The sequence below is a fragment of the Plectropomus leopardus genome, chromosome 13 (assembly GCF_026936395.1).
Source record: "Plectropomus leopardus strain MGB_pleo_1.0 chromosome 13, ASM2693639v1, whole genome shotgun sequence".
Classification (NCBI taxonomy): domain Eukaryota; kingdom Metazoa; phylum Chordata; class Actinopteri; order Perciformes; family Serranidae; genus Plectropomus; species Plectropomus leopardus.
This window is the reverse complement of record NC_142188.1, coordinates 895,651-918,184: the sequence shown is the minus strand read 5'-3', so window position 1 is coordinate 918,184 and position 22,534 is coordinate 895,651. Positions and strand designations below refer to the sequence as shown.

Here is a 22,534-nt window from a genome sequence, read left to right as displayed (position 1 = left end):
AATTCTGGTGAAGTTGGTTACTTCTGCTTTTCTCAGAGAAAATGAATCCTTGAATTCGTGAATCATCCACTAACAAAAAAACTCTGTCCATCCATCGCCTTTGTAATTTCTCAGTTTAGCATATTTCTACCTTTTCTCTTATTTTTGCACTGCAAAAATATAAAATTCTGTTTTATTTTTCATTTTTCATTTTTGATAAAAATGAGCACACAAAAAAAGAGGAAGTGCTGTTGTGCAATTTCTCTCCTCGTCTCTGCTGCAGAAAAGCTGTTCAGACGCAGATCGTTTCCAGTCACTGATACATTTTACACATCAAACAGCAGCACAGCAGCTCCTAACCGGTGCGTTTTTGAGTCTTTTGTCATTTAGCATGAATAATATCTTAAAAGGGAACTTCCTTTGACACATGTTTATATTTAACCTTATCATTCCTGTTTTTATCTGTTTAACTTTAACAATGCTTTTTATTTAATCTGTGGAGGCACATGTCATATTCACGTCTTATAATAAATCAAACTGCCTCCACTTTTGAAAGACAGAGGCATATTTGCTGTATTCACAGTAATTACGGGATTTTTGTGCCTTACTAATTTACACACCTGCTGCCCATTTCTTACTTTAAACAGGTCACACTGTGAGAAATGGACGTCGTCTTCAGCCAATTCAGTGACGACTACAATTGGACCTATCTGTATGATTACGACGATTATTATTACTTTGAAAACTACACCGTCTTTTCAGAGTACGACTTTCACAGGATAACCACTTCACCGTCGGCCTCATATGTGATTGCGTGGATCGTGATCTGGATAGGTTTTCCACTGACCTTACTGGCCATCTACGCTCTGTATTCACTGGTACGTAAAAGTTTAGAAATCTGCATCTGAAGAAACTTTGGCTGAATTAACATCACAGAAGTTGGTGCTCGCAGGTTCGGCCGTGTTCTTATTGTTTAAACCTATAAAGGTTTTGCACAGCGTTTGGAAAAGAGCTTTAATACGCAGCTCCACATACCCAGCCTGCAGGGAACGTTCCCACAACATCGGTTAATGTCACCTACAAGTTAAAATGAAGTTTCAAAGACAACATTTTAATCTGATGTTCAAAGAGCGTTTTAAGGAGGTTAGTCATTTTAAGTAATGTTCCTGTACAGTTAAATAACTAACTTAACGACTAAGACGTAAAGTTATAACTGCAACATTTTGAGGATGTTCTGGTGATGTTGACACATCAGAGTGTGCTTTTATAAAACCTTCCCACAATGTTACAACAAAGGAAGAACATTTTCAAAGCAGCACTCAGAGCACACAGCGTTTTCTTTAATACATCAATGTAATGTCATGTGATATGTTAGCAATAAAACAATAATATTGTTTCATGTTTGTCGAGAATGTTGCCTGAAATTTAAGAAGAACATTCTGGGAACATAAAGAAAACTTTGTTGTTGTGTAATGTAAAGACTTTTTATATTAACTATACAAAAAAATTAACATTGTTTGATGTTTACAGAAATAGAAGTTTGAGAAAAACATTCTAGGAACACAAAGAAAACTTGCGACTGAAAACGTTACTAAAACATGCGGAGGTTGCATTTGAACATTTTCGGTTTCAGAGCCAAACATTTGCAGGTCTGTTTCTGTGTGCAGAGAGACTGATGGCTGCGCTCAGCGGCTCGACTCGGCTGCTTCACGACGCTGCTTCAGGAATTTTGTGTGTCCTCATCTGAGGAACTGAACTGGCTGAATCTTTATTTCAAACATGAAAAACAGAAGCAGTACATTTACACAGCACAATAGTACATTCACATTCTAGAAAAAACACTTCCAAAATTTGGATAAAATGCAGATTTTGTTTCGTCATTTCACACTCCGCCTGCAGGTGCGAGAGGACCACGTGGCACCGGTCTACGTCATCAACCTCCTGTTCTCAGACCTCATCCAGATGTGCTGCTTCGTGGTCTGGGTGGCGAGACCCTGGGCGTGGTTTGCTTTCTACGTCTCGAGGTGTGTCTACTTCATCGGGGTGATGGCCAGCGTTGGCTTCATGGTGTGTGTCGCCCTGGAACGGTAAGCGGTGTGTGTGCATGAGCACTTTGCAGAAGCGACATTGTGAAAGCTGGAAATGTGACAAATATTGGCGGCTCCGCCTCTCCATTACTGCAGGTATTTGGTGGTGGCCTGCCCGCTGTGGTACCGCTTCAGACGGAGCATCAAGCTCTCGGTGTGGGTCTCCATTTCCGTCTGGACCTTATCTCTCATGGAGTTCCTCACTGCGCTGCTAACATCTCACTCCATCATTGTCCGCTGCGTCTTCCTCCTCCTCCCGTTTCCTCTGCTCATCTTCTTCCTGGTTGGGACCCTCAGAGCGCTGTCTGCGGCCATTTCTCTTCCCGTGAAGGAAAAGCGGCGGATTGTCGGGACTTTAGTCCTGGTGCTCCTGAACTACACGGTGCTCTTCCTGCCCTGGGTGATCTGGCTCCTTCAGAAGTTACACGGACATTTTTTTCATGACGTCAATGATTCAGGTTTCTACCTGTCCTTCCTCCAGTTCAGTCCCCTCGCTGACCTGATTCTGTATGTGTTCATGAGGAAAGGAGCTGTGGACAAACTGCTGGCCCGCCTGTGTTGTGAGAGGATGACGAGAGAGGAAGACCAGGGCCAGGCCCCCTCCACCGATCCAAAAGACACAGAAGAAGTGTCCTCGGTGTAGAGGACAGTGGGAAACGGACCGATGCTGACCCCTCGGTTCCACCAGCAGCGTATCGAGAGCATTAAGTCTGCAGCCCTGTTTTTCCCCGTCCTCCGGCGGCTCTATATCCCACCGAGAGCAACGATGGCGTGTTTCAGAAGCGAAGTCCTGCCAGATAATCCTGTAGACTTTATGAGCTCACTGTGTCGTTTTTCCTTGATTTGTGGTCATTTTTCTTTGATTTTGTGGTCATATTTCTTTGATTTTGTGGTCATATTTCTTTGATTTTTGTGATTCTACCGTGGCTGAGTGGGCTTCATATAGAAATTCTTTCTTTTTCTGTCTGTTTGAATTTTGTCCATTGATGTTTTTACCCACTTTGTTGTGCTGCAGCCGACAGTCCAGCCAGGATCTTAGTAGATCAAAGAATTCTGGACGTTTTTCAGTCAAAAAAAACCCCGATTATTATACAGATTAGTATAAATTAGCCTAAAAGAAGTCCAAAAGAGCCGCAAGACAAATTTTTTAAAAATCAAGTTAGCGAGGTGCTAATCCTGAAGTCCCCCGGTGGAACTTACCCGCTTGAGAGCGCTCAGCTGCTGTGAGTCTGTAGTACGATCCTCTATGGGGAAGTAGATTTGGGTTTTTTACACATTTCTTAACTCGAAAAACAAGCTTTTTTCTGCTTCATGCATAAATGAGGGGCTTTCATAGAAAGGAACGAGGCCCCGCCCCCAGTGCAGTACCCAGATTTCCTCCGGGACGTTGCTGAGATGCTCCGAGGCGTGTCTGGTGTAATAACAAGCATTGACTGCAACGTCTGCAATCGCCTCCTTAGGCCGTGCTGCGGCGGTAACGCGCCATTGACAGACCCGATGGAATTTAGGGCTAACTTCTGCCCCGTTTCCTCAATGTTCTAACATTTGAAACGTGCAATTATTAGAACAACTTGAGTTCGTTTGGCTGTAGTGTTAGTAGATAAACCAGTTATTATTTATTATATTATTTATTATAAACTTGGCATTAGGTGCCCTGCAAACTGCAAAAAAGTAGGAAAAGATGACAAGAAAATGCGACAACAACAACAACTTGCTCAGGTTTTAAAGGGTTAATTTGGGGAATGTGAGTGTGTGTATGTATGTTTCATTAATGAGAATAAAGGTTTAAATAAGGAAGCTGGTTAATTAAAATTTAATGACTTTTGGAGAAGAGGTGCGATTAAATAAATTTGTTATTCTCACTTTCTTTTGAATATGTAACCGAGGTCGTCATGTGTTTGTTCATTTATGTATTTAATTTTCTGTAAATATCAGTTTTTTGTATGTTGCTTATTTGTTTGATCATATTTGTTTTCTTTTTTAACTGTTCAAAATAAATTACATGAATTACATGTTATTTTTTAATAGTGCGGACTCCCTCCTCGTCACGTTCCCCCTCTGACAAATATATTTCATGTAAATAAATAAAGTCACCCTAATTTAAATACATCTGCACGTTTTCAACTGAAACTCACCAAAATACCTGCTGTGCAATTTTCATATAATTAATCCTAAAAGGCTGTCAGTGTATCTGTTATATAACTTCAGTAACAAACTCACACATCTCTGTTTTTCATCGTTTTCAGGCCAGATCTGTATCTGTAAGACATGATGTCTGCTGGCTGTGACAGGAAGCGTGTGGTCGATAACTCGAGCAGTTAACAGTTTATTTTTATCTCTTAAATTTCCAAGAAATGTTTAGTGTGTTTTTTTTCTTGCACAGGAAACAGAAACATTAAGATTAGTTCATCGTTGGCACTGGAAAATGTAACGGTGGTTCCTGCAGAACATCAGACATGTCCATGTTTCCTCAAACAGCAGTTTGTAGGACATTTTACAAAAATGCACATACAGCAGATCGCGTTTCTAACAAATGAACGCCCCAAAAATGATGATGGTGATGATGATTGGTTTGATTTCTTTTTTTTTTCTTTGTTTTTTTTAAATGTTGAAAAAGTGAAAGTTCAACAAAATCTGTAAAAGGTGACAAGAAAGTGACCACAAAATTATTGGAAACAAAACGTGTGGGACTTAAATAAAAAAACAAAAATGTTCTGAAGAGTATATTTCTAATTACTATACTTGTATGTTTAAAATAATATAATAGAAAAAAGTAAACATTTAAAAGACAATGCAGCATGTGCAGGTGAGGGGGCAGCTCGGTGTGTTTTCAGAGCCTGAATTTTCCTGAGGGCTGAAGAGAGGCGAGGAAACACACTCAGGACGCGCCGATCCTTCCTCCGCCTGACGCAGACGTCACACACTCGCGTCACACACTCATGTCATTTCTCTGCCCTTTATCATCTCTTTGCTCTCTTTGTTTGAGGGCGACTTTGTGGGATCTGAAAGTGGAGAGAATAAAGATCACCTGCAGCAGCTCTTAGTGCTTCTGTTCAAGAGGCTGAATTTAGAGATTTCATTCATTGTTTTGTTTTTTTTTAACAATTATATTAATTTTTCACACACACACACACACACACACACACACACACACACACAGGTAAAAGAAAGATTTTGTATTAATGAAAGCACAATAATCAGAGAAGTCATTGAAAGCAGGAAGTGAGGAATAATAACCATAAGTGAGGAAACAGCCGATGCAGATTAAAGCTACACCTGTATGATAAAAGTGAATAAATATAATATTAATCATGAGAAAAATCAATAAATAAATACTCTAAATCGTAGATAAAAGCTGTCTTGCAGAAAGCTTACGACTGCATCCCGACGTTTTGTGCTCCATGTTTGTGGCCTTTTCTTAATTATGTTTAATTAAAAGTTTCGTTCGGCCTCCTGCTGTGAACTGTGACGGACAGAGAGAGCAGCACAGTGTCAGTGTGCTGTAAATAAATCAGACTGACCCACTTTCTGCAGCCAAAGTCCTGAAAGGAGCTCTGCATCTGCCCTCAGACCTGCTCGCTGTGGTCCCGTAGGTTTATTTATCGTACTTTTAGTCGTTTTCGTGCATTTTATTCAGTTTGAATTAAGCAGAAGAAGAAGTAACGAGGCGTTTCGGCTGGATTTCAAACTCATTTTTATTTTACTTCTGTTGTTTTGTAAAAGAAATCAGATCTGAAGCTCTGTTATTATCAGAAACACAGACTGTGTGAGTGTGTGTGTGTGTGTGAGTGTGTGTGTGTGAGAATTACAGGGTTAATTATTAGTGTGTGTGTGTGTGTGTGTGTGTGTGTGTGTAGTATTAGGTGTGTGTCAGTAAGGCGACATGCATTTAAAAGGCTTCAGATATCTGTCAGTCGGGGGGGCAGGGTCAGCGTGATGATTGACAGGAGCAAGGGGCGGGGCTTGTAGAGACCTGATTCAACTCTGAGCGTTAACAAGTGGCATCAGTGTGTGTGTGTGCGTGTGTGTTTTCGTGATGCTGAGGCAGTGTAACCATGGCAACAGGAAGGAAGATGATGAGGAGGGTTTTTTATTGGTTAATGAGGTCACACGCAGGAGATGAGCATGATGTTTTCGGGCAGGGTCAGAGGTCAAAGCGCTGAGCAGGACAGAGGCAGAGGTTCCTCTTCTCTCGCTGCTCATTGGACAGGAAGACACAGGAAGTGACTGCAGGTCACTGAAGACTGAGGACGAGATTCTGAAAGAGACAAAAGAAGGAAAATGAAGGGAATTAAATTAACGATGATTTGTGGTTTCAAGTTTACTCCGATTTGTTTTAATCAATCAATCAATTTTATTTCAGACTCTTAAGACTCTCGAGTGTCATTTATGAAAACTTTATTGTCCACATATGTGGAAGTTTGCCTTTAGTTTCACAATAAAATACATCAAAGACACAAAATACATAAAAGACCATAAAAGTATAAAAGTATAAAAAATGACAGCAATGCATTTTATTTAAAAAGTATACAATAGTTCTCAGTGATGCACATTTGAGCAGATATAATTTAGAATAAAAGACTCAAAGTTTGAAATAAACCTGTGGGATTAGACATTTTAAAATCTCTCTTCTCAAATTTAGTATGTGGCCGAGGAGTTAACTCGGGGCAAACAGCCTGAGATGTGCTCTGCTGCCCCAAAAACTCACTAGACATCAAATGTGGATTAATCCGCCACTTAAAATAGTCCCCACCCAATGCACTACTCTCTCTCTCTCTCCAATGCAAATCCTCTTTTATTGTTGATAGTTTTCTCACCTACTGTGCAGCCTGTTCGGTCTGTTCTCCACCGGCTTCTGTTTTCGGGAGGTCGGCCTGCAGGACAGACAGACAGAGGTCACATGACTGCCGCTAAACTCCACCTTCATACAAATGTTCAAAGTTACACCTCTCCCCGAGAAAGTACCACAGGTGTCACCATTAACACCAATAATGGCTGCACTCCATTCAGGTGTTTGTCTCTTTAAGATTTTCGTGGAGACTCAAAAACGAAACCCTCATCTTCGTGTCCTCTTTACAAAACTGACTTTTTGAATTTGTCCTTTCTGATTGAAACATCTCTGGGAGAAGTTTAACTTTTTATTTATTTGATGGTTCAACAGCAGGAGAGCAGAGAAATCTTTCTGTGGAGATGAAGCCAAAAATGAGCCAAAGCTGAAAGAAACGGCCACGTTAGTCATCCGAAATCCTGCAACAGGAAACATTTTAAAAAATACTTAATAAGCTTCTTATTTGCAACCTTATCTTTACTTTTAATATTATTATTGTATTATTTTATTGTTGCTAGGGTGGAGTTGTTGTTGGTAAAGCAGGGCATCATCAGCATAATGACAGATTTCAGCAGAACTATCCTTTCCTTTCTGTGCATGACAACTAAATCCTGCAACAAGAAACATTTGCAAAACTTTATTTACAACCTGATTTTTATTTTCCTTGTTGCTAGACTCGTGTCTTTGTTTCCCACATATCAAGAAAACACAAGTAGACACATAATAAGGTAATCATCACCACGGTGAAAGTCACCTAAACTAACTGCTGAGAAAAAGGATTTTGGAAGTAGAACAATGTAAACTTTATTTCTCTGAAGGGTGAAGTTGTTGTTAGTAAAGTAAAGGAAGTCGTCATCAGCATAATGACAAACAGCACATGGATTTTGGTGGAAATGCAAACATTGACACACCATTCAGCCAAAAGTGGCGCTTTTAGGGGACCAAGAATGTCATATTTTGACATTTTGGGGCCACTGACCAAGTGTGAGTATTTGATGAGATGGGAGTGATAAAGTTTTGAATAGTTAATTGTACCAGTACTACCACTAATACTGCTTAAAATATTAATTCTTGCAGATGTCACTGGAATTTCTCTGTTAGAAGATAATAAACCGGTTTGATTTTCACGTCAGCAGGAAAATAGATGTTAATGTAAAAAGCTGTGAGTCCTGAAAAGGCATTTTAATGTCAGAGAGTCGTATCGGGCAGCGAGCATCATGCCATGCAGCCAATCAGGCACTCAATCCCCCATCAACCAATTAGGCACCTCCTCAGCCAACGGTCCCGCCTCCTCCTGTTCCCATCAGAGAGATTCGTGAAGAACAAAAAGAAAGATATCAACATAACACAGATTATAATATTAATCGCTCCAGGATTATGTACTAATACGATGGAAGTAAAGGAAAATGTATCTTTGTCTTGTATGCTACATAATTTACAGCTTATTCTTTTAATGATTTACCTGCAAAATGTTTTTTCTCATCATTAAATATTCTAAAAATGTACAAATTCAAGTTACGCCCAAAAGAGACTTTTTTTGTTTGTTCATGTTCAGAGTAGAAAATGAGAATTAACATTGGGCAAAGAAAATTCAACAAATTGAAAAAGAAATGTAAATAAATATATATAAATACATTTATATTTTAGACTTTACTTTTTATATCACTAATACCTGCAACAACCGCCTCTTAATAATAACAACAAAATAAAACTCTGACCCGCTTAATAAACCTCAAACATGTCCCCTTTAATAAAAACTAAGCCTGTTTTTTAAGGTAAAATTAACTGAAATAAAATAAGATTTTCTGAAATATGATGACAACTGATCCGTTAGACTTGAATTTAAAATGAAAGACAGTTCATTGTACATGTTTATGTTATTTTTCATTTAATTAAAACTAATATTTAAATAAATGATCACACATTTATGGGTAACACAAGTGCAACTAATAACATCAATAATTAAATTAAATTTAAGCTTAATATTAACATTTTTTAATTAACATAAGGTTTTTTTTACTTAAACAAAGCTTAAATAACAAATAGAGAAAACTACTAATAAATATAAAGTTACTTTAACTTTAATAATTACATTATATACAGTATATACATGTGACGCAACATCACTGACCTTGCTGACAAATCCGCTCGCCAGCGCGGCATTCTCCACGCCCTCCACGGCTGCCTGGGCCACCTCGTTGGTGCCGGAAACTGCAGTGTCAGCAACAACGTTGGCCTGTTCGGTCGACTTCTGTGCAACTATATGAGGATGTAAAAAAATATAGTTTAGCATCAGAAATCTGCAACAGAAACATTTTCTCGCGTGATAAGAGTAACCTTGTAAATACTGAGCTGTTTGGGGGGTTTGGGCGGCTGAGTTTAGCCTTACACAACATCCCTGCAAACGTATTTGCCAGCAAGATGCTTCAGGTTATAAATAGGATCGGGGACGTGACAGGAATGTGGGACGGGCTTCAAAAGAGTTTAAAACGCTGCAAGTGTAAAAGTGAAACATGCCACATGTTGTATTTTGGCTGTGGGTGATAATGAGTGTGTGTTTACCTGTGTTAACACCGCTCACCACTCCCTCCATCGTCTTGTTTCCTGGAGATGAAGGAAAAAAACACGATTGAACACCTGAATGTTCATGTTATTTGCCTGTCTAATATGAATATTTGTCATGTTCTCCCTGTTTTCTGACCTGCTCCTGCTTAAATTTGTTGTCGATACAAACCCAAAACGTGCTTGATAAATTCAGTTTAACAGCAACACTAATGCAGAGTCACACTCACCACTGTGCTCTGTTTGTCAGTGTTACAGTTTTCTATATTAGTTTTATTTGTCTGTGGGTTTCATAATAAAAGCTTTTTGCCAGCTTAAAGTGTACGATTCCTTTCGCCTTCTTATTAGACTTTTAGTTTGAAACATCAGCAGGAAGTGTAACGTTTACTGACAGACATAAGAGCATATCAAAGTCTGAAAAATAACCTAATTTTGTGACATTTGGATTCAACATATATATATGTATATACAGTATATAAATATATATACATATATATATATGAATATTCATATTCAGTGTTTACATTTAAAACTTAATAGTTAGATTCAACATTTTAATTTAGATTTGACAAAGAATTAAAATCTAAATTGTAACTTTTAGAGTAAGAAGTTTTTACATTTCACATTTAGATTTAATGTTAAAAAGATATAACAAAGATTTGACATTTGGGGTTAACGTATCTTTCACAGTTAAGTTGTTTTACATACATACATAACAGATAGTTAACAATTGCATATGACATGTTTTAAAATTATTTCTGTGTTTAATGTGAGAAGCTAAATATTTTTAAGAAAACCTGTAGTTCAGTAAAATAATATAATTGCGACTGTTTCTGAGTTCCTGCACTACTTTTTTAAACATATTTTTGGCTGTTTTTGCCTTTAATTGACAGGTCAGCACAAGTGTGAAAGGGGGAGAGAGGGTGACATGTAACAAAGGGCTGAGGCTGGAATTGAACCCGCGGCCGCTGCGGCGAGGCCACCGCCTCTGTACATGGGGTGCCCGCTCTATCCACTGAGCCTCCAGACGCCTCTCTGCACTGTTTTCATGTAAAAACTCAAAAATCAGAGCGATCTGATCAGCTGAAGGAAGTGAACGACCAGCTGTTGAGCTTCAGTGTGAGTCTGGATGTGACCTGGTTTCCTGAGCTCAGCTGCTGAAGCTCTGAATTATTAATTCATGTCACCCAGTTTACACCGAGACCACCAGCATGACGCCCACTCTGCTTTTTCATTATTCTGCTCTCACTCGGAGAATTTGCCTTGTTTTTCCAGGCTCCGATTGGACCAAACGTGAAACAGCAGCCGCCTCGGTGTCTCTGGGTTGTTGTTTTGGATCTCCGGCTCTCAGCTCTTGTTGTTCGGCCCAGACTCAGATGAAGTTATGTTTCTCCCGGTGGGCGTCCTGCCGCTCTGTCATGTGACGGATCGGACTGAACAGACTCTTTGTGCGAGCAAACAGTCTGTGATTCACTGTCTGACGCTCACACAACAAACGGAGCGCCGGAGCAGACTGAGAGGAAACGCAGCGGCTGTTTCCACACAAACGAAACTCATTTATCTGCCGCACGTTCAGCCAGTTACAGGAAGGCGGCCGACTGTATCACCAGATGTGATGCATATTTGATGAACCTGCAGGTTTTATCTCCTCTAATGGACGCTTTATGTTTCCTGCTTGTGCATCAGTGCAATTGTAGTCAAACAATTATTGCGTTTTAATCTTTGGCAAATATCCACAAGGAATAATCTGAGTCTGAAATCAAGGCTTCAGATTTAGGTCAAAACTTTCCCCTGACAAACTTAGTTTTTCCTCAACGGTGGAAAAAAAATTAATGGTGAAACTTAGAAAAGGCACACTCAAATTCCCATTAAGATTTGTAAAAGTACTAATGCGTGCATAGAATTGCATGTGAGAAAGTTTATGACTGGGTCCAGGTAGTATTTGTGCCAAATTTGAGGAAATTCCCTTGAGATATCATGATCTAAAGAAAGAGTCAAATGTAAACTCACAGCAACATCTGGCCACCAAATTCTTATCAGTTTATCAAGGAGTCCAAGTTGACGTTTGTGCCAAATCTGAGGAAATTCCCTCAAGGTAGTCTTGAGATTTTGGGTTCACAAGATCTAGATTGACAAAAGTCAGAGTAACTTCTGACCCCTAAAATTTTAGCGGTTCATCATTGAATCCGTGTGGATGTTTGTGCCAAATTTGAGGAAATTCCTCTGAGGCGTTTTTGAGATATTGTGTTCAAAAGAAAGAGACAGACGAGGTCGCCGTGACCTCGGACAGACGTTTATAAAAAATAAAAATAAAAGTCTAAGAGCACCTGAGTGCAGACTCTCTGAGCTCCTCCTGTCTCTCCAGACAGCAAAACTCAACAACAAGCGCCACAGGGGAGTGTGACATCACTTCCTGTGGGCCTGTGTGTGTTTTTTGTCAAGTCAACAAAGACTAAACAAACACACACACACACACATACACACACACACGCTGCATACAGAGAGGTTTGTTTCTTGCTGCAAAAACACACAAAACTTCAAGTGAAACGTCAGAATAAACTGTGCTGCGTCGTCACTCGCTCAATTTCCACCAAAACACTCAAATTTCTTTTTATGTCATTTGCAGTTTAACTTTTTGGTTTTTTATCCTTCCCTTCTCGCTGCTCTGTGTCGACTTCAGCATCTTAAAGTTTAAAGCACAATATCTCAATGATTTCTTTCTCGATGACTTTTGAGATTCAGATCTGTCACTCCCTCCCATGAGTTTACCCGTCCTCCTCTCAGACCCGGCCCTCCTCATTTTCCATGAAAATAAATAAATGCAAATAGAGAAGATCAGAAGTATTAATGTGCGGTTTGTTGTGAAATATTTTTCTTCACATCATGTTCTTTCTTTTATCACTCCTTTAAGTCTCCATCTTACAATCCATCCTTTCCTCCCTCAGCCCTGCAATGAAAATTTAATGCTCCATGTCACAATGAATTTCACTTTTCTTGTTTCTTTTATTTGAGTTTAATATTTTAAGCTTCCAATTCTTTCTTCCATCTCGTTTTACTGCACCCAAAAATAGCTCGAGTTTCTGATATCTGATGATTTTTAGTCTGTCTTCCTCTCTCACTTTTCCTCACCTTATCATCTTTCCATCTGTTTTTTCTTCCCTCATTCCTGCTTCAAACAGACGTCGACCTACCGACTGATTTTAATATTTTAGGCACTTTTTAAACAAAAAAAGCCCGGATCAGAAAATTTAACACATTTGGTTCCCATGTCCCTTTTTACGGCCTTCTTTTCTTCTTTTTATCCCCATAAGACCCAGCTCAACATCTGATTCCTTTACAGCATGAAAACCTCTAAAACCTTTCAAAAACATGAACAAAAAGAAAACAAATCATAATGGGGAACTTCGCAAGAAATGTCCCGCTCACTACAAAAAAAACAAAACCAAAAAGGGGAAAAGGAAATTATGTAAAATTAAGCTGAGGGGATTATTAGATATGATCAAAAATGGGGAGAAAATGTCCAGAAAAGTAAATCTATACTCATTTTACTTAAATATTTAAAATGATGTCAGAGAAATAAACACAAGAACACCTCTTAAGCACTTTTTTTAAGGTCATACTCTTGCCCATTTTACTTTTTTTTAATTTATTGCAATCAGTCGATCATTGCAGACTCAGGGTCCATATAAAAGGACAAAACATCATCATTTCAGGTAATTTTCTAGTTTTTTGGGGCCTTTTCTGTTGTTTTCGGCCCTCCAATGCTTTAGGAGAGAAGTCGAGTCGCTTTGCTCCGGTATTAAAGGGTTAAATTTAGCGCACAGTGTCACGATGAATTGCACTTCTTGACCTCCACCTGTCACTCCCTTCATCCCTTCTCTGCCACGCCTTCAATCGAAAGACGACTCCCAAAAATGTGATCGTTTCTGTCAAATTTAAATCTTTCTTTGCCAATTTCTCCTCCACCTCCAGCTCATCCCTCCATCATCCCTTTTAATGCATCTTTTCCATCCAAGATTTTAACATTTTTATCACTCTGTCTCACTTTTCAACATAAAGAACGAGTACAATCTGTGTTTTTCACCCTTCCATCCATCCATCCATCCATCCATCCATCCATCCATCCATCCATCCATCCATCCGCCCTCTCACCGACGTAGAAGACCCCCTCCTTGGTTTTGGCAGCGGCCTCCCCAACCCCGGCCTTCGTCTTCTCAGCGGCGGCCACCACTCCGTCCTTCACATTGAAGAGTCCCTTCTTCAGGTGCTCCATGATGCTTTATTTCTTCCTCTGTCCTTCTTTCTCTCTTCTTCTGCTGCTACGTCTGCCTCGCTCGTCTCCTCTCCTCTCTTCTGTCAGCGATCTGTTCTTCCTGCTAATGGATGAGGGAGAGAGGGAAGGGGTGGAGAGACGGCACGTGAGACGGAGAGAGAGGGAGTGAAATATGAAGGCAACGTGGGAGCAGAGAGAGAGAGAGAGAAGGAGAGAACGAAAGGAAGAAGCAAAAGGAGGCAAAATTTGGCTCAGATTTGGACTTTATCCAAACTCTGCCCGTCTGCCTTGTGGGGTCATGTGCTGCACTTTGTTTTATGTGGTTCAAAGTTAGAAAACTATCTGAAAAATGTCCTAAAAATAAACAAAATAAAGCCAGTAGAAAATGCAAGAAACCTTCGTAAAATATCTGGAAATATCAGCAATAATTCAGGAAAAAATACAAAATACTATCAGGGTCTGTTGAGCATCAGCTGCCTTGCAGAAGTTTACCTCTGGACTTTATTTTATGTAAGTAAAAAGCTTGAAAACTATCCAAAAAAATGTCATAAGAATATCCTTAAAAGTTTGATGTCTGCTGGGCTTTAGTGGTGTTGCATGCACGTTATTTTATGCAACTGAAATGTTTCAAAATGTCTTCAGAATATCCAAAATAACATCAATAGAATATGCAAGAAATTCGAGAAAAATATGTCTTTCTTTTATATGTTTAAAATTGTTTCACAGAAAAATTATTATAAGCACTTTTTTTTAGGTCATTTCCTTATTTGTTTGTTTTTCACACTTTTTTTTCCCCTAATTTTTAAGTAATTTCTTGTACTTTATTTATTTTGCTAATTTTTGTTCATTTCCTTTTAAATTGCTTTTTGCCTTTTTCCATGTTTTAAACAAAATGCAGCCAATTTGTTCAGGTTCCAAAGGGTTAATATTTTTATTACGTGTTTGATTCTCCATAAGTGAAAAACCTACTAAATCCCTTTATGATTCTAATATTTGTATTTTTTTTTTACTCGTATTTTCTGCAGAGTAGTGTAAGTACTTTTACTGCAGTAAAAAAGGATCAGAGTACTCCCTCCATCACTGCTCATTAGTTTATATTTTTAATTTCACTGCATTAGTGCTGACAGTCAGCTGGACAACCTGAATGTGACTCAGCACAGCACACACACACACGCACACACACACACACACACACACACACACACACACACACTCCCAGACACACCCTTGGCTGCCTCATCCCTTGCTCTCTGATTGGCTGACGGCCGGTGCCGGCTCTATTTTTAGACTCCATTTCATTTCATTTTATTTGTTCCAGGATCCGATCAGCAGCAACATTATGGGATGCTGTGGGTTACCGGGGCGATAAGAGCTGACAGCACTGATCAATACTGACCATCAGCCTGCACACACACACACACACACACACACACACACACACACACACACACACACACACAGAGTAATGTAATGCTTTATTGATTTCTATAAAGACATCTCTAATGGTGGCACACACGCACGGAAACGTGAACTCCCTCCTAAAAGCATCACGTTTTATTTATTTTTAAGAAAGTCATTTTTTGAGTGTTTGATGTTCATGTGTCGTAGGAATATCCGTCATGACCCAACTGGCAGAATTTCATGTTGAGTCAAACCCGCTCTCATCCATAATCTTTAAATATGGCCGCTCTGTCAGCTGACCTAAAAGTCTAAATATGACGTGTCTGCCCGTGTCAGTTTGGAGCCTGATTTCTGTTATAATAATATTAATAATTAAACATTTTATTTATGGGCGCCTTTCAGGACCCTAAAGATCACCTCACAAAAAACAAAAGCAATAAAACAACATAAAATCACATTTAAATACATAAAAGTTCAACAGCAGTAAATCACAGAGAAAAGGCAAGTTTAAAAGGTGAGTTTTGAGGTGATTTTTTAGGTGGATTTGAAAATGGGGAATGAAGAGACAGGTCCAAAGATGAAGGGCTGACTGGCTGAAAGCTCTGGACCCCACAGTGGGTAAACAGGGAGGTGTAGTGAGGAGCATGGAGGAGGAAGGTGTTTAAGGATGAAGGAGGGCAGAGATGTATGGAGTAGCGAGGTTATGGAGAGGCTTGAAAGGAGGAGGAGAATCTTGTAACCAGTATGGTGCTCGACAGGAAGCCAGTGAAGCTGTTGCAGGACGGGGGTTATGTGTTCGATTGAGGGCGTTCTGGTGAGCGTGCGGGCAGCGGCGTTTTGCACTAATCGAAGCTCATGAGAGAGCTTCAGCTGACGACCGAAGAGAGAGTCCCCATTATCGATGCGAGAGGTGATGAGAATTTGGTTTATTTGCTCATTTCAGTGTACAATTTCCAAAACAACACAAAAACCTATGATACACCTATTATAATACTTGCTACTTTCTAACAAATGACAGAAGCTGCTGTAAATACAGACACAACGTAACTTAGTGATGTTGATATGTTAGCCAATTTTTTATTTTCAAATTCAAATTTTGTTGGAAGGAAATCGGGGTTCAGGGTTTTGCCAACAGACAATGACACCTGCCCCCATCTCCTACCAAGCATGTCTTTAAAAAGTGGGAGGAAACCGGAGCACCCGGAGAAAACCCACACAGACACGAGGAGAACATGTAAACTCCACACCGAGAGGCCCGAGTCACACGGACCTGAAGCCTCTCTGTGAGACTCAACGCTAGTCGCCGAGTCACCGTGCTGCCCTGCAGATCACATTAAATAATAAAGCACTTTGAGAACAAACTTTCCATCCATCCATTGTCGTCCACTTATCCGTGGCCGGGTCGCGGGGGCAACAGGCGGAGCACAGCATTCCAGACGTCCCTCTCCCCAGCAGTGCTCTCCAGTTCCTCCTGGGGGACCCCAAGGCCTTCCCAGGCCAGAAGAGATATGTATACCCTTTCAGCGCGCTCTGGGTCTGCCCGAGGCCTCCTACCAGTCGAACCTGCCCAGAACACCTCCAGTGGGAGGCGCCAAAGAGGCATCCTGATCATGCCCGAACCATCTTAACTTGCCCCTTTCAACCTGAAGGAGCAGCGGCTCTACTCCGAGCTCCTCCCGGATGTTCGAGCTCCTCACCCTATCTCCAAGGCTGAGACCAGCCACCCTCCGGAGGAAGCTCATCTCGACCGCTTGTATCCGCGATCTCATTCTTTCAGTCACTACTCAGAGCTCATGACCGAAGGTGAGGGTCGGGGCGTAGATTGACTGGAAAATCAACAGCTTCGCCTTCCGGCGCAGCTCCTTCTTTACCACGACAGTCGGATGCAACTCCTGCATCACTGCAGAAGCCACACCAAACCGCCTGTCCATCTCACACTCCATCTCTACCCTCACTCGAGAATAAGACCCCGACACACTTGAACTCCTTCGCTTCTCCGCCACCCAGAGGTGACAGTCCACTGTTTTCTGGCAGAGAACCACGGCCTCAGATCCGAAGGTGCAGACTCCCATCCCGATCGCAAAACATTCAGCTGCAAACCGCCCCAGTGTACGCTGGAGGTCATGGTGTAATGAGACCAACAGAACCACATCATCCGCAAAGAGCAGAGATGTAATTCTGAGGTCCCTAAACCGGACCCCTTCCTCTCCCTGGCTGCGCCTTGAGATCCTGTCCATGAAAATCACTAACAGAACTGGTGACAAGGGACAACCTTGGCGGTCGCCAACACCAACTGGGAACGTGTTTGACTTTACGCCGAGGATGCGGATGCAACTCACTTTGGTCATACAGGGATCGGATGGCTGATAGATGCAACCCCAGCACCCCTGTATTCCTGCAGTACTCCTCACAAGACCCCCCAAGGAATGCAGTCGTAGGCCTTCTCCAAGTCCACAAAACACATGTAGACCAGATGGACAAACTCCCACGACCCCTCCAGCAGCCTCACAAGGGTAAAGAGCTTATCCACCGTTCACGACCAGGACGCAATCCGTATTGTTCCTCCTGAATCCGAGGTTCGACAGTCTGTGTCGGAGTGTAATACCCCAATAGCAGGAGCACAACAAACCAGTTTGTACCAAAGTGCTTCAAGACATCAAAACAATACAATAAACATATGCATAAACTCGCGTTTACACACACATACTTACATTTTGTGTATCAGTGTCAAATCAGGTCAGGAGTCTGGAGCAACTGCCGATCTCATGTTTAAAGAGCTTTCCCTAATATTCACTTTAGGTTATGAAAACATGATCTTTGAATGTTTAGGTTACGTTTTCTGAGGGCAAGTTTCTATAGAACATTCTGGCTATGTAACATTATTTTTAAAAAAATTAAGGTCAGTTTCATTAAGTGTTCCCAGAACTTCTTTGTAAGGAGAACATTGTTTAACAGATAATGTTGCATCAATGTTCTCTAAAAAGCATTCTGTGAACTGCGTCCTTGACAACATCTTAAAAACATTCTCACAATGTTTTTAGATGTCAGAACGGTCTAGCTTTGTCAACTTGTAACATTAAAGAAACATTTTGAAAGACTTTGTTTTACCTGTTGCCCAGACAATGTTCACAAAACATTCTCACAATGTTGCAGTCAGAATGTTTCACTCAATTTAACAGTAACATTATTTTAAAACATTATTCAACAGATAGTCAGAATGTTCCTCCCCTGTTAACCTTTCAATGCTCCAGAAACGTTTTGTAAAACATGTTCCCTAACCTGTGCTTTAGACATCGTTCATAAACTATTCTGGGAATGTTGCAGTCAGAACCTTCCACCTTTGTAAACCTGCGACGTTTCAAAGCATTCTGTATCCTAATAATGTAATCTTTTTGAATTTGGAAAAGCTGGTTTACAGAGTCAGATAAGGGGACGGGGACCGAGATGAGGACGGAGATGGGGTTTGAGACGGCGGGTCTGGCCTTATTTTTCTTCCTCTGAGCTTGAAATTTTCAGGGATTGGGGGGAGGGGAGGGTGCTTGACGTAATCTTGAGGCCGAGGCTGAGACTGAGGCTGAGGCTTGGCGCTGGCGGAGACGAGTGGGAAGCGCTTGTGCCTGGATGTCCGTACCTGCTCAGTCTCGTCCTGTGATTCTGCCTCGGCCGGAGGTTGGGACTCTTTGGGAATAGGCGGCAAGCATTTTTGCCAAGATTCCACCTTGAGCTTTGACACGGTTTCTCTCAGCACTTTGTTCTCACTTTTCAGACTGACATATTTTGCTTCATGTGCGCAGATGAGTCCCTGTGCCGCCTTTAACTTTTCGTTCAGGTCTCTGATGTCCCACCGACACACCTGGAGTTTCTGCAGCGCGTCGTCCGGCCGCCGCGCCAACATGCGCTTCAACTCCTCGATTTCCTTGTCCCGTTTGTCCAGAAGCCGTTTTTGCGTTTTCACACAGAGCACATACTGACGCAGCTGGTTATACATCAACCTCTGAATAAAGAGGTGAGGTTTTCTGTTTCTGATCCAGGATCTGTCGCAGCGTAAGCTAGCGACGGCCCGCTGAAACACCATCTGCATGTCCGTCATCTCGCAGTCACGCTTTAGGTTCTTGTTCTCGAGTCGCAGAGATTTGACTTCGTCCTCAAAGTTTTTAAGTGCCTGCTGCAGCGTGTCTCTTGCAGATTCCTGCAGGACGATCTTGTGTTGCAGCTGCACCAGCTGCTCGCTGTAAAGCTGCAGCTCTTTCTCCAAATTCTCCTTTTCTGACTTGATCTCTGTGAACCTGCTGTCTCCGATCCGCAGGTCCTTATCCACCGACTCGAAATAGTCCTTTTGTTTGGTTTTGGTTTCTACTAGCTCTCTCCTGACCTCTCTCAACGTGGTCCTCACGGACTGGTATCGCCTGGTGACCCGAGACAGCTCTGTGTTTTTCACGTTCAACTCACAAGTCCTGTCTCTGAGTTCATCCTGCAGTCGCTGAATTTCTTTGCTCTTTTGACTAATTTCAGTCTGAGCTGTGAACAAGTTTTGGAGCGTGAGATTTCGTTCGCTCGTGACACTCTCAGCCTGGATGATCAGGAGTCTCTGCTTGTTCTCGGACTCGCTGACCAGGTTCCCGAGGCAGACGATGTCCCGGTCTCTGTTGTGGATCTGTTTGGTAAGCTTGCTCTCTTTACTTTGCAGTTTGCGTTTGAGTTCGACGCAGTTGTCCAATTCGCTTTTCAGGTTTTTGATCCGACTGTGTTGTTTCTCCGCACGTTTTCTGTGCTCATCCGATTTTGCCGTCAACTCGTTTATGTATTTCTGCATTTTCTTGATCTGATCCTCCATGTCCTCCTTCAGAAATGTCAGGTCCTTTTTGTCGCTCTCCAGGGTCTTCACCTGCTTTGTCAGCTGCTCTATCTCTTTCCTACAATCATACATTTGCTCGTTTTGGTTTTTAAGTTCGTCTGCTTGTTTCTCACAGACTTCTTGGACTTTCTTAAGGCTTTCGGCTTTCTGTTTGTAATGTGATGCTTTTTCTCTTATTCGCCTTAAGTCATTCTTTGTCATCTCGTGCTCTACGTCCTTGTCTTTTAACAGCTGTTTCTGTTGTTCCACTTTTTTGATTGCAGAGTTTTTGTGCGTGGTCAGCTCCTGGACCTGAACTTGCAGCGCCTGCCCCTGCAGGATCAGCGTCCTGTTGTCCCCCTGCGTGTTCAGGAACCTCTCCAGTTCCTTCTCCTTCTGTTTCCTCAGCGTCTTTTCCACGGAGAACTTGTTCTGAAACTCCAGGGAGTCTTTTCTGAGATCCAGAATAGTCTGCTCCAGATCTTTCATTTCCTGAGCTCTCTGGTTCTCCTGGCTCTTGCCGTCACTTTTGATCACCTGGAGTTCAGCTCGTAGCTTGTCTATGTATAAATTGTGTTCGCTAACTATGGTTTTCAGCCGAGCGTTCTCAGCTTGCTCTTTTCTCAAATTAATTTCCACGTTGATGAGAGCAGAGAGTTTTTTTTTCTGCGCCGTGTTTTGCTCCATGAGCTTTTTCTCGTTTCTTTTCGCCCTCTCCAGCTCGCTCTGAAGCTGCGTGATATGTGCTTTGGGATTGATCATTTTGATTTTGTTTTTAAATGAAATGATTGAATGTAAAATGTCTCTCTGCGAACGTACCGTGTGCTCTAAGAGGAGATGGTTTTGATCCGTTTTCAGTAACCAGCGTTTTAAACCTGCAGCAGCAGCAGATCCTCACTGCAGCTGATATCTGACCGACTCCCTGTGTGTTAGGATGTTTGCTGTGACATCATCTACAGTAAAGGCTGAGTTAGTTCCACTGATGATGTCATCGCATTCCGCTGATGATGTCATCGCATTCTGCTGATGATGTCATCATCACATTCTGCCGATGATGTCATTGCATTCTGCTGGTGATGTCATCGCCAACATGCACATTCCACTGAACATTTTAATTTAAAAAAAAAATAATACAATAACATTTATTTGTGTAAATAAATAATAATGTGAACCACGATCCATTTTGAGGACCTGTTCAGGAATTTTTGTTTTGTTAAATGTATGTAAATGTAAATAATCTTCAAATAAAAAAGGACAGACATGATAAGTACTGGTGCAACATTTGATTTGATTTTTTTGCTGACTTCAATCCCTTTGAAACCAGAGTGAACTGGTTTGATTTCTGTTAAAACCTGGGAAGAAGGCAATGACCCAAAAATTCACAAGAAATGCATAAAAAATACAAGAAAATTACCTGGAAATTATTAAAAACAAATAAGAAAGAAAGATAAAAAAAACAAGATAGTAATATTAATGATAATAATAATGTTTTAACATAATTTAAAATATTTTACCATTATAATCCCCCTCCCTCCCTCAGACATTTTCTCCCTATTTTATCTAATTTTTAAAAATCACAGATTAAATCTAATAATTTCCTGTGTTTTTTTTTTTTTTTGAGAAATTTAACCAATTTGCTCAAAGTTCAAATGTTTTAATTCTTGAAAGGCATCTGAAAGCAGCAAGAAGAAGAAAAGTGAGGTTTGCTCCAGCTTGCAAAAGGTTAAATTAAATAGTCATTCTTTTTTTTCCTCTGACATCCGTCTCGTGTAGAAAATCGGCGTCCAGTCGCAGCGAATGCAGCTTCAGACCAGCGAGTCTCTGTCGGAGGTCGACCTGTTGGAGTCAGGTGGAGTTCAGTTCTTGCTGCGTTTGCAGAAACATTTGTGTCACTGCTGTTATGAAAACTAAATGATTACACACACACACACACACACACACACACACACACACACACACACTCGTTAAAACACTGCAGCTATCAATTAACATGTAGCTGTTGGATTCCTCACTCAGGTGATCTGGAACGAGCTGTTCTGAGATCCTCTGAGACCTGGACGCCCCACAGACTCAAAAACCCTTCAGATAAATGAGTCCAGCGTCTGATGCAGCCTGAAAAACTGACACTTTCATCATCCACTTTTATTTAAATCTCATTTTTTGTGTGAGCTGTGGTGGATTTTAAATCTTCTTTCTCTGCGATTATGAGAGTCAACATGAAAACAATAGTAAGAAATAATTCAAATAAATTCAAAGTTAAAGACTCAGAGGTCGTTTCGCAACTTTGAATGACTGTTTTAAGGCTCTTTGTGCTCGTTTTGAGTCTTCCAGTAATAACTTTGCTAGAAAAGTTGCTAGAAAAAGTCCCCACAAAGTGCAAAAATTATTATGTTCAAAATAATGTTACACAAAAAACAGGAAAAAGCATTCCTTTTTAAAATGATAATTAGGTCATTTTCTTGTTTTGTTTGTTTGTTTATTTGGGGTTTTTTAGTACCTTTTTACTCATTTCTTTTTAAGTTGCTTCCCATGTTTTTGAGAGAAATCAAGCAGATTTTCTCAGGTTTCAA

General features: G+C 40.9%; 2 protein-coding genes across 3 annotated transcripts; one reads left to right on the top strand and one right to left on the bottom strand.

Annotated features, from left to right (window-relative positions):
• Window positions 1–271: 271 nt before the first annotated feature.
• Window positions 272–4,083, top strand: LOC121955000 (G protein-coupled receptor 4-like). The gene is made up of 4 exons (XM_042502775.2): window positions 272–341; window positions 627–857; window positions 1,879–2,066; window positions 2,163–4,083. The coding sequence occupies exons 2-4, from the start codon at window positions 642–644 to the stop codon at window positions 2,707–2,709; spliced, it is 951 nt and encodes a 316-aa protein (XP_042358709.2). The 5' UTR covers window positions 272–341; window positions 627–641; the 3' UTR covers window positions 2,710–4,083.
• Window positions 4,084–5,743: 1,660 nt separating this feature from the next.
• On the bottom strand, window positions 5,744–13,865 carry sncga (synuclein, gamma a). Of its 2 annotated transcripts, XM_042502511.2 has the most exons (6): window positions 13,609–13,865; window positions 9,457–9,498; window positions 9,026–9,153; window positions 8,162–8,188; window positions 6,884–6,940; window positions 5,744–6,324 (listed from the first exon to the last, which is right to left on the bottom strand). In XM_042502511.2, exons 1-5 carry the CDS (start codon window positions 13,727–13,729, stop codon window positions 6,884–6,886), a joined length of 375 nt encoding a protein of 124 aa, XP_042358445.1. In that variant the 5' UTR covers window positions 13,730–13,865; the 3' UTR covers window positions 5,744–6,324. The 2 variants fall into 2 exon arrangements, with proteins under 2 accessions (XP_042358445.1, XP_042358446.1); XM_042502512.2 differs by lacking the exon at window positions 8,162–8,188 and having other exon boundaries at window positions 13,609–13,853.
• Window positions 13,866–22,534: the final 8,669 nt, after the last annotated feature.

Coding starts and splice junctions, on each gene's coding strand:
- LOC121955000 (XM_042502775.2), top strand. CDS start 642: ATGGACGTCGTCTTCAGCCAATTCAGTGACGACTACAATTGGACCTAT. Junction 858..1,878: donor TCTACGCTCTGTATTCACTG/GTACGTAAAAGT, acceptor CTCCGCCTGCAG/GTGCGAGAGGACCACGTGGC. Junction 2,067..2,162: donor GTGTGTGTCGCCCTGGAACG/GTAAGCGGTGTG, acceptor CCATTACTGCAG/GTATTTGGTGGTGGCCTGCC.
- sncga (XM_042502511.2), bottom strand. CDS start 13,729: ATGGAGCACCTGAAGAAGGGACTCTTCAATGTGAAGGACGGAGTGGTG. Junction 9,499..13,608: donor GGAGGGGGTCTTCTACGTCG/GTGAGAGGGCGG, acceptor CTTCATCTCCAG/GAAACAAGACGATGGAGGGA. Junction 9,154..9,456: donor GGTGAGCGGTGTTAACACAG/GTAAACACACAC, acceptor ATCCTCATATAG/TTGCACAGAAGTCGACCGAA.